The 12,279-nt window shown below is 38.5% G+C and overlaps 1 protein-coding gene across 3 annotated transcripts in view; it reads right to left on the bottom strand.

The window, feature by feature from the left end:
- Positions 1-12,279, bottom strand: part of LOC127658564 (partitioning defective 3 homolog B-like) — a 460,995-nt gene that overhangs the window by 183,376 nt on the left and 265,340 nt on the right. For all 3 annotated transcript variants that reach the window (XM_052147919.1, XM_052147921.1, XM_052147922.1), the window contains 3 exons: positions 12,127-12,250; positions 1,462-1,555; positions 1,201-1,304 (listed from right to left, as the gene is read on the bottom strand). In XM_052147919.1, coding sequence (XP_052003879.1) covers positions 1,201-1,304; positions 1,462-1,555; positions 12,127-12,250 — 322 coding nt within the window. The remainder of the gene's footprint in view (positions 1-1,200; positions 1,305-1,461; positions 1,556-12,126; positions 12,251-12,279) is intronic.

Here is a 12,279-nt window from a genome sequence, read left to right as displayed (position 1 = left end):
ATGGCACTGCATATTTTTCATATACTTTTCTGAAGAAGAGTAAGCCTCTAAGCTGCGTGGGCATTACAAGAAATGGACCCTTTTCACACTTCCATAAAGCTGAAGTTGTCATAGTTGGGAAAACGGAATATAGCCAGTGCTGAGTTGTTTGTGTTTTCACAGTCTTTAATCGTTTTGCCAGCATTTGCCGAGACGTTGACTGCATCATCCAAATGGATTCCTCAACGGTTAAATCAAAACTCAAGAAAGGTTACAGGTTGTTTTTCTAGGGTAATCTGCATGAATACAAAGATAAGTCGATAAAAATGAATTATTGTTGTGAGGTTGTGCTCTTAATCAGTAGGCACAGACTTATTTTTTAAAGGAACAATCAACAAATCTGTCACCAGGAATGCAAAAATGCAACAACAAAAAAAGAGCATACAATTAACACATCTGTGATGGGGGGTTGACAAAGGTTGTGAAGGAGTGGATTGACCCATGTCCTGCTCCATCCGACTTCTAACCCTGTCAAACACACACTCTCATGTTGGTTGTGATGTGTAATCATTCCATTGAAACCGTGACGGTTCAGCTCAGATTTCAAAGCATTTCACAATTTCACCTGTGAGCAATTGCTTAAGTCCTCATCTTGAAAATGACGTCCATATAATAATTAAGTTCTCCGTGTTTAATTGCCTGAACCCACCAAGCTCGTACAAAGTTCAGCATCTTTTGGAAATTCTTGGAAAGACAAATCCAGATGTTTTCTTTTTAGAGTTTATGCAAATAGAAACACAAATGCAGATGTGTGAAAAGGGTCCATGGTTATTTAGCTAGTTTGCTAATTGATGGTTAATAGCTAATTGATTGGTTCCTTGACCTGAAATTATTTAAATGACCCTAGTGCAGTGCTCTTGACCTGACGCGACTGCAATCGAGGTGGCTGACACTTAATTAGCATTTGACAGAACCACCTGCACCTTGACTGGACTTGCTAAATAAATAAAAGCTGGTTAGTTGTGAAAACACATTCTGGTGTTACAGAAGTCACCATTGTTTTTATATTTAAGTCACTGTCACTTTGGTTAAACACATTAATAATGGGTGATAATACAATTTAAGAGTCAAACCAGTTGTACATGCAGTTGTCAATCCCAACCACTGACTGTCTGAACATTGTCTGTAAGTGAAGTGAGCCTGTAGGGGTGGTTGTCTTACCCAGATCCATGCTCTTAGAGGACTTGGCAAGATTCTGCTCTGCAGGACCCCGCTGACCTCCATCAACAACAGAAGTGTCCGCTGAATGAAGAACTGAATTCACACTGGTCACATACAAACAAAGGGCATATTTTATATTCTCTATTACCTTTATTCCAAAGTACTGAATCCCAGAACATGAAGTTTCAAAATCCAACTTCTAAAATAAGGAATAAGGGACATTTTTTTCTATTTTGATGGTTCAAGGCAAATCCACATTACCTTTGCTGAAGCTTCATGCTGTCCTGTCTGTGCAGATTAGCGGAAAACCCTTCATCATCCCCCTCTTCCATGTGACTGTATCCCCCATTTGAAACTGTAAGAGAAAAGGCAAACCACACAGAGAGAAAAGCAATCATTAGAGCTCAGTGGAAATATTATGCCGGCTCATTTAAGAGGGGTCTGCTGGGGTCAGGCCTGCAGTGGAGAGAAGTGACAGTCTGGCTAGAGCCCTGAGACATATACAGAGAGACTGAGACCATTATCACCTCCAACACACTGCAATCTCAATTCACCTTTAATGATCTTTCTCTCCTATGATAATAGGACTGGGACCACAGGTTGACTTGCTTTTTTACCTAAGCTTGGTTAAGCTTGTGACAGGGTGTGAACAGTACATCTGACAGAATGAGCGAGATGGCGGCTTAGAGATTATTTCGCTAAACTAATGTCTATTATTACTACTTTTCGCATATTTAAAGCTTAAGCATGTAATTTCGGCACCTCTAGTGACACGAAATGGAGTTGCAAAAATAATTATTATTCTCAAACAGAATTAAGAGACAATTAACAGGAGAGCCGGTTTCAATGCACAACTGCAGAGATTTCTGTTGCAAACCCTCCTCCTCCCCAGCACCACTTATCTAGATCTGCTTCACAAGTATTGTATCTAGGTCTAATTGTGCATCAGAAGCATGTCCAAAATGTCTGATGCAGCATGACTTATGCATGTCTAAATGTGCAGCAGCAGCAACATTGTATGTCTAAATGCTTTCCAATTGCACCAAGTCTTCATATTTGCTCCGCAACAGCGTAAGAAGATCTAGTCCACCAAGAATAAAATTACCAACTTGTCATATTCATTTTAACACCTTAAATTTATTCATGACTGCATTTATATATATATATATATATATATATATATATATATATATATATATATATATATATATATATATATATTTATCCTTAATTATTCTTGTTTAATGGTACTTCCCAATTTATTTTATATATATATATATATATATATATATATATATATATATATATATATATATATATATATATCATTTAATTTTTAGGTGAACTATTCCTTTAATTGACTGGTTGATTTACAGGGTGGACATATGTTTGAGTTTATGTGTGTGTTTGCTTGATATATTCAGTGTGTGAGGGGGTAAAAAGATACATGTACACATCATAAAAATAGCACAACAAAACTAGAAAAGACATGAAGCTGTTAGCAGGATGAGTACTGGCCTCATGTCTCATTTACCTAAACAGACTACACCACTGCAGGTTTCTGCCAAGCAACACAAAAGTTTTAAAACACCTGCTTAAGAGGAAGACACAACAATGAGTGGTTTCTGATTGTGTGTTTGTGTGTGTCTGCCACTCAGAGACTCAGAATTCTCCTCATTCTTTAGCTGATTATGTTTTAAGTATCTGAGGCCCGTTATGACAAATGCCTGATTAACATCTGTTAGGCCAAACAGTGCAGAACCACAACCAAGGCAAGAGGTCTTTATCTGGGAGCCGACAACGTAAAAATTTAAACAAATGCCTCAGATTCCCAGACACTTGCTGAGTGCTTTGCATGAACAATGTAATAAGCAGTCACTCATCAGTTGTTAACGAGATGGGCCCAACACTTGTACTGTAATAACTTCCTGAATCACTTCCTCAAGTTGAATGTGAAAATACAAAAATGTAAGATGTTTTATTTTTTAAGAAATACTTGAAAAGAAAATGAAGAAAAATAAAAATGCTGTCAATTTCTCACCATCATGTTGTTTCAAACCTTAATTACTTTATTTTATGGAACACAAAAGGAGATGTTAAGACAGATTGGTAGCCTCAGTCACAATTCTGTTTCACTGTATGAAATAAAGATGCTTTCTATGAAAGACAAGTGGAAATAGACCATATAACAATATTTGAGATGAAAACAGAAGTTGTTGAGTTCAACTCACCAGACTCAATCAGGGTTGTTGCGATTTTTAAAATTTTTAAGTTTAAAAGCTATGGTCAATGTGAATGAACTGTAGATGTGCGTAAAACAGCTACATGAATATTTATACTATTACATTTGTTTGTTCCATATAAGAAAGAAAGCCACACAGGTTTGGAATTTTAATTTTTTTGTGAACTATTTCTTTAACATCTTGCTGTGGGGTGCTGGGATAAGGAGACCACGTTCTTCTATGTCTTCTTGATAAAGTGTCTGTGTTTTGGCAAAGTGGAGCTGGAAATCAGGCCTGACAATCACATAGATCAGTGCACCCCACCCAGCACAACTTCTCATCATTACTCATCAGACAATGCTGGAATGACTCCTTATTAGTATTATATATCTCAACTGTTTGTGTGCTCCACAACTGCCGTAATACATCAAGTCTGTAGACACACACATGCATGCACATGTACACACATGCACCCACACCCACACACTTTAAAGATGAACTGATGTTGGAATAAATGATAAAATGAACATAGACACAAATAAACATTCTCAGCCACATGCATGCACTCACGATTATTTATCTGCTAAAGTGTGGCGTATTTAAAATGAAATAAGTTGTTCCGTCTGAAGATGATGGATCAATGGCTCATCCAGCTAAAAGAGGGTTATTAATCCTACACAGCAGGTGCTACCAGTTCTCTTACCAGCAACGGCACAATATCCTGCTTTTGTTAAACATTACCTAAAATAAAGCCCATGTTTCTATTAAAGAGGGTTGGGTATGAATCTCTTCCCACACACACTGGACATATACAGTATTCTATAACTGTGTACAGTATTCATATCGCAAATGTGCAGAATGATGCAAATTTTGCAAGGCATTGCTACTGTATGTTTGCACAAAGTTTTCTCTAAAATGAAATGACTGGATTAAACAAAATGCTTTCTTGAACATGTACCATGGTAATATTGTGGACTTCTTTAAAGTAACTGGTATTCCTTGGAGTACCATGTAAATACAATGCTATATGGATATGGTAATCATTCAGTACCTTGGTAATACCATCGAATACCCTATACCACACCCTAAAACACTACACCAGGGTAGTGCCACTGTGCTTTTTTGTACAACAGTTTTGTTCAGATGGTAAAAAGGCCAGAAATGAAATAAGTAAATTATACTCTGCATTTAAACTCCACACACTCAAAGATCATCCACTGATGAAGGCGTTTGAGGCCAGAGAACAACTCTTCCCACAGCATAGATGGACAGAGTTCAGGCTAGTTCAGAAACAGTAATATTCATAGCAACCCACACTTCCACCCTCTCCTCAGCTTCCGGCTCACTGTTATCCAGAGTTATAATTAGAGCTAATTCTCCCGAGGAGCACTACTTCAAACGCGAACACAATACACATACATATGTACGAAATCATTAGCATTCATTTACAGCTCAAACAACTACCAGTAAATTACTTCCTTCAGCATAAATGGCTGCGGCATGTTAAAAAATTCAGCACATTATGCATTTTAAATTGTTTGTTATGCTCCGTGATGAGTGGACCACATTACTTTTGTGCATGTGGAAACATGGCCTAGATAAAACACATTTTAACTTAATGACTTCAAGGTCAGGGCGAGGAAAAACAAGGCAAACACAATCACAACAACAGCGGGGGTCTTGCCATCTTTTTTTCTTCTTTTTCTTCCCCTTGCTTTCTATTTTTATTAATTTGCTTATGAAACAACTAAGGGTGGGCGGAATGACCAACATCTTCTATATTTATACAAGTAATTTAATATTGTGGTAACTTTACTGTATGTAATTACTACATAGCTACATTATATAGATATGGGATAGCAAGGATCATACATTTTTGCATAAACTTGTGAAGTCTATGCCAGCACAAGTGTCTGTGCAAGTACATGCTGTCATTAAAGCTAATGGGGACTGATAATATAATTTACAATAAAAAATGTATATAATGAAAAGAAAAATCCAACAAATAAGAACAATATTAGAAGCATTGTTTTTTTCAAGTGAACTCCATTAAAACACAGTTGCATATGAATATTTTCTTTGTTTTGTTTTAACTTTTTTTATTTTATTTGTTGGACAAACTAAAGATTGTTGGACAAACTAAAGAAAAATAAGAATAACAAATTAATGATAATGGCAACAGTACAAAAAACAGTTAATTCACATTATACAGCATAAATAAACACTTAAATAAAACAGTAATACATTATTATTATTATTATTATTTTCTCCCCTTTTTCTTCCCAAGTTGGAATGCCCAATTCCCAATGAGCTCGTCGTCGATTAGTGACTTGCCTCAATCCGGGTGGACGAGGACGAATCTCAGTAACCTCCGTGTCTGAGACCGTCAATCCATAAATCTTATCATGTGGCTATTTGAGCACGTTACTGTGGAGGCTTCACGCTATTCTCCGCGGCATCAACGCACAACTCACCACACTAATTTGGCTGCTGGAGTCAACAGTAGTACATTTTTAACGGATGAACGTTCAAAGCCATTTGAATATAAGATTAATATATATATATATATATATATATATATATATATATATATATATATATATATATATATATATATATATATATATATCACATGACAAATTGAATACTTCTCAAGTAATCTCAGTAACCGTTTTGTTATTGGACACTTTCATTATTGGATTAAATGAATCATGGCTGATTGTGAACAGTGAATTTCTGCAATGGCATCTCTAACTGAAAACTATTGATATTGAATGATTCTGCATCCACACCACTAGGTGTCACTGTAAATCCAATATGACACAAACAAAAAGTTAGTGAGTGCACATTAAAGTTGTTATATTGCTTGGCAATCATTTACAACCTTGTGTCTACCAGTCAAACGCCAGCAGATAGATTAATCTACTAAATCTAAATCTAGAGTACTAAATCACTTCTGTTATAATCAACACAAAGTTGAAGAGAATAGTAGAGTTTTCTGCACTGTGTCGGATGTTTTATATCTTGTCGTGGATATTCTGCAGTTTAAGATTTTTATATCATTTGACATATAATTTTTGAACGGTTATGTTTAGAATATGAGAGCATTGTCATATCAAGAAAATAAACAACAGGGGGAGAAGAATGAGGTGGCAGGCAGGGAAGATATGAAGCTGATGTGGCTGATATTGTACTATTTGTATTATTTTTTAGCACTGTGCACTCTGGGAATCTCAATGAGCACGGTGTGTGTGTGTGATACACGCTCCTCAAAAAAAGCTGCAGACACAAAGTAGGCAGCTCCATGTTAAGCCCCTCTCTCGATCTCTCTGTCTCTCTCTACTTGTGTTGAATTCCTGGAGGAGAAGTGTTACTCTTTCATGTTCACTTAAAGGGATGGTCAACACAACAGGCTATGCACACAGGCATTTCACATGAAAAGAATTGCAAATGTGCCCCAATTCTCAGACAAGTTAAAACTTCCAGCTTCTAATACAGCCACGATAAAAAAGTATTTCCAGGCATGAGAGACGGAGACAAAGAAAGTACTTGTACATACTGTATTGATAGTGACAGACATTCATGTACAAACATATTTCCAGTACCACTTATGCACAGAAAAACCCAGACAATTGCTGTGTTCTAAACCTAGTGAGCTGCCTATGTAAACAGCATCTAAAGGCATCATAGGCATGCTCCTGATACAAAGACAGTTCCATAATGTACTCTTGATGAAAAAATTTAAATAAAATAAAAAACTTAGCTTTAACAAGCCTTAGGTGGTCAAAAGTGTTAGACTGGTCTGTTTTGATGGTTTTAGAGGGGTTTTGGACACTTGTCAGCTGGTCATACTGGGAAACCAGCAGGCGAACCAGTTAAACCAACTAAATCGAGTGGTGGTGTAGTGCCAAATGCATAAAATGTAAATGTAAAATGTAAAACAACAGCTTGGACAGGCTGGAAGACCAGTTAGACCAACTTAACACAAGCTTATTGGTAAACAGGCTTTTTGTTATTATGATGAAATGCACTGACATACATGCCACAAAATTATTTATTTATTTATTTATTTACCTTAACAAATACATTTTAAAACTATGCCATGCGTACAATAAAAGTATGCAAGGGTGCTTTAGTAGGATTAATTTGTTCACAAAACTAATTATATTTTTGGCTTCTTCCATACTAATTAGGATTAATATCAATTAAGCTTGTAAAAAAATAGGCTTAATATACCTGTTTTTTAAATACAAGAAGGCAAACAAAGCAATATATATTGATTCAAAATATATATTCATTTAATACTTAAAATACGTCTTTTATAAAAATACACATTTTACCCACTTGTTGTATGTCCTATTAAATTTATGCTCATTAGAAAATTGCATAGATAGCCTAGCAACATGCTAACATCAAACTATTGGAATCGTGTCACCTAGGGTTGCCAACATTCTGCCAGAAAAACATAAAGTTATAAAACTGGACTTTTTTTTCAGCGGGGCTCCTGTGTGATACGCTGCACAACAGTTAAAGTGGTCCACCTAGAGCTTGTTTACATTGGAAAACAACTGAATAACAGCACGGATGGATGCAAAAACACGTTTGGTATGAACAGTCCCTAACAGCCAAAAATGAACTGGGATTAACCAAAATTTATATAGAATTTTACTTTTAACAAACACTTCTTTTTGCCAAAAGTACTAAGCTGCAATCAATGGAGAAAGACAATATTTTTTGGGGGTCAATAAATTTTTATTATACAAATTGGCAGTGGCGGGTAATTCCGTCACTCTTACTTTGGCGGGGTGATTTTTTCAGGCTTTTTCCTGTACTGAAAATTCTATGAATGTCAAGTGACTCGGAGCTGCTGGTGAAGCAAATGTAATGGTATTCATGTGTGGTGATGGGGGCGTGGGCGTGTGTCTGTTTGCAGGAGAGAGGGACTGGTGTGGCTCGTCAAGCTGGTTGACATGATCTCTAACAGCTGTTTCTTTTACAGTGATAGCAGGGAGAGGCCTCAAAAGCAGCCGAAATATGCCAGAGAGCGGAGAGAGAGAGAGAAGGGCATGAGTGTGCAGCGACTGGCAAGTCTTATTTTGAATGTTCTTAAGTTTTTAGTAGTGTGAAGCTGAGATTTCAAGTAGTTCATGCCTGAGTTTTGTGAAGCTGAATATTTCAAGAAGTTTATGCTGACTGAGAGTTTTAATACACTGAACTGTTTGAAATAAGAAACGCACTGTGAAGAACAAACACAGAGAGTATGGAAGGCAGAAAAATAAAAGCCTACCTGAAGCTTGTCACTGCTCCCATACCCGAACCTGAACGAGTGCTACATTGCCGGAGCCAGGGATTCGAGGAGAAATGTCGTCATGGAGTCCTCACCACTGGGAGATGTGATCAAGACTCTTATCAGCATCCATCAGAACCAGCATCAAGTCCTCGTCAAGCTGGAGCAGGAACAGCTTGAAATCCTGCTCTATTCCCAAGCGGAGGACCGACAGAGTTACAGAGCCTGATAAGACAAAAGGGGCAGCTGCTGCGGCCCGAGCCCATCCAGGCTGTCCAACCGGTCACCCATGTCAAAATAGGGCCGGCCGACGATCCCGAAACATATTTAGACCTCTTCGAGAAGACTGCCAAGGTGTGGGAATGGCCGTCATTTACGCTGACTTGAAGAGAGGCATTCTTAGCTGACAGCACTTCCGTGCCCTGAAGCTGGGAAAAACATGGCCGCCCATTCACCTTCGCACAGCAGCTCCAGGACACCTGCCTGAAATGGTTGCTGGTGGGGGAACCCTGCTCCTCTTCCCATCCCGTTCCTAGCCCCAGGAGGCTGGGCGGTCCTATGCCGAGGTTTCCTCCCCGCTTAGGGGCGTCTTCTCACCCCTCTTTGTCTCCTGCTAACTCTGCCTTTCTCCGCTATCCCTCCCAGGTTGCGAGTCTGTTCCCACGGGTGTAGGAGGCAGGCCAGTCTGTGGGATCCAGGGCATTTACAGAACCGTTGCCCCGTAATGGAGGTGGGTACGCTGGTCCAGATTCCCGACGCACCACAGGCCGCCCCTGATTGAGCTGGGGAGTATTGACTACCGGTGAGTACCCAGGGGGATACATATCAAGCTTTGGTGGATTCTGGCTGTTCTCAAACCTCCATCCAACAACTTTTGGTACAAGAAGGGGGCATTGAGCACAAATAGTTGGGTGAAGGTGCGGTCTGTGCATGGCGATTTCCACATGTATCTGGTGGTTACCATTGACATACTATTCAGGGGAAAGGAGGAGATGGCGAGAAGTGACACGCAGATAGGCTTTTATTTTTCTGCCTTACATTGAAGACATTTCTGTCAGCATTCTTCAGAGTGCAGAACTTATTTCAAACAGTTCAGCATAAACTAATTGAAATCTTCAGCTTCACAATACTAAAAACATTAGAACACTCAAAATAAGACACGCCAGTCGCTGCACACTCGTGTCCCTCTCTCTTCGGCTGCTTTTGAGGCCTCTCCCCGCTATCACTGTAACAAGAAACATCTGTTGGAGATCGTGTCAACCAGCTTGACAAGCCACTCTCCTGCAAACAAACACACGACCACGCCCCATCACCATAATCATGCCTCTCATAATTTACACGTGCATCTGTGCGAGGCGAATGAAGAGTGCATTCGCGCAAACCGCCGCACGCACATCATGCTGGGTGTCCACTGGGGTGTGGTGAGCAAAGTGAAGTGAGCGTTTTCAATTCAATCCAATGGGAGTCGAGTGTCATGCTCACAAGGTGGATTCTCATCAGAATGAATTGAAAACAGTGGACACACACCAGTACGTACGGTCAAAGTGCTCCAGAGCGAAACTTTCGTTATTCAATCGGGCTTCACTCGATGTTAGTGTGGCCGGCAAAGACCAAAAAACATATATGACCTGTTTGAATTCTACAGAGAACATACTAATGGAGGAAATCAAACTCCTCAAGCTGCTAGACATCATCTTCATTCTAAACAGCACTGACGAGGAAAAGAGGAAACAAATAGCACACATGACCAGTTTTTAAAATACACAAATCATCCTTAATAAAATGGTTTGGTATTTGGTAGTATGATTCTTTTTTTTTTTTTTCACTAACAGGTCATTTGTATGGATTATATTTAATATATTAGTGAATCTATTAGACTACTTTTATAACACCTGTACAAGTAGAGGTTAAAGGTTTATGTTTGGGCTACTAGTGGGCTACTACTTTTTCTTTTGTATTTATTTTTTTTCGTTTCTATTCTTTTCTTTTTTTTTAATATTATGGTTAATTTTTATGAAAAGACATATCTACGTTAATGTAATTAATGTAAATAATTACATCCACAGTAATGAGGAGCAATCCATGGTCTTAACTGTGATAATGGCCTTATAACAAATGCCAATTCATGGCTGACTGCTAAACTAATATAATTCTTGTTCAAATAATACTGATACAAATGCATGCAGTTATAGTCTCCAGTTACCTTTATCACTTTTTTACGAGGCGGGGGATTTTGCCAATGAAAATGTTAAGTGGCTAGTGACCTTGGAAATTACAAGCCACAGTGGCTGGTGAGACAAAATTAAATTTCAAACCCGGAATTTAATGGATTTTTATGGGAGAGAAAACACTTCACATGAAAATAGTGAATTTTTCGTGAAAGTAAAAGTGTCGTTTTGGATTACATAATGTACATCACAAGGGAAATGTAAGAAAAGCATAATAAGCATTTTAACTAAACCTGCACTGTACTTTTTTTTACTAAAAGTAATGTTTCCCTTTTTTTTCTCACCATCATTTAGTTTCTCTTTCAGAACGAGCACTGATATTTGCAATGCAATGTAATGTCCTGTCATGAATACAGTAGGTGTGTTTACTGGTGTTTTGGAAAAATAATGATAAGAAACATTTATCATGCACTCATATGCTTTATGTTTTTAACAAAACCCTGCTTCTGACAGAAAACACGACAAAAAACATGCACTGATTTTCTTTGAACTTTTCCCCAGCTGCTTCTGTCAAGTGTGGCGTCCGTGTAACATATCTCACAGAACTCACACAAAAGGTGTATTTCAGGTCTTTGTCCTCTTGGTTTTTTGAAACATTCTTAGCAGTTTGGATGTGAGACACTAAATACGGGACAAATGGTGTCCCATATGTATTTCTTACGGATCACAACATTGTTTCCTGAAATACGGCACAATTCCGTACTATACGGGATGTTTGCCAACCCCAGTGTCGCAAGTGAGAATTAATATGTATGTGTCGTTCTGAGTTTCTGTCTACGTAGTGTTCCAAATCAGTTACTTATGAGGTTCCGTTTCAGTAAGGATGCTTACTTTGAAGACAGCTGCCTATGTAGTGTAAGCAGTAGACAGCAAGGCAGCTCACTAGGTCTTGGAACAGAGCCATTGTCTAGTCCAACATAGTCTAACCATATCTTCCAATCATTCAGACATGTCCGTTTATTTTGTCTCTGGCTTTCCACCTTCACCTTCCAATTTCACAAGTTAAAATTAAGAAGCAAACTTCCACTGTTTAGCTGATGAAGAGACAGTCAGAGAGATTAGAAAGCAAATTTGCTGTAGGTGACAGAGAAATATATTAGCTCTTGATGTTTGTGTGGCCTTCTCCTTGAACGCCTCATTGCTGTGCGGAGAGATTGTGAGATAAAGACATACTGAGCCCATCACTCACCCGCACATCTCTCATAGATGCTGTTCATCACCATAGGGGGCTGAATGCTGCCGTCTGATTGGCCGAGGTGCCCCACGCAGCTATCAAAGGATCGATTGAGAATTCGCCGTGTTTCCTGGAACTCCTGCGAGAGAGAATGAAAGAAGCCATGTC

The sequence above is a fragment of the Xyrauchen texanus genome, chromosome 18 (genome assembly GCF_025860055.1).
Source record: "Xyrauchen texanus isolate HMW12.3.18 chromosome 18, RBS_HiC_50CHRs, whole genome shotgun sequence".
Lineage (NCBI taxonomy): Eukaryota > Metazoa > Chordata > Actinopteri > Cypriniformes > Catostomidae > Xyrauchen > Xyrauchen texanus.
The sequence above is the reverse complement of the archived record's forward strand: the minus strand, read 5'-3'. Positions and strand labels throughout refer to the sequence as shown.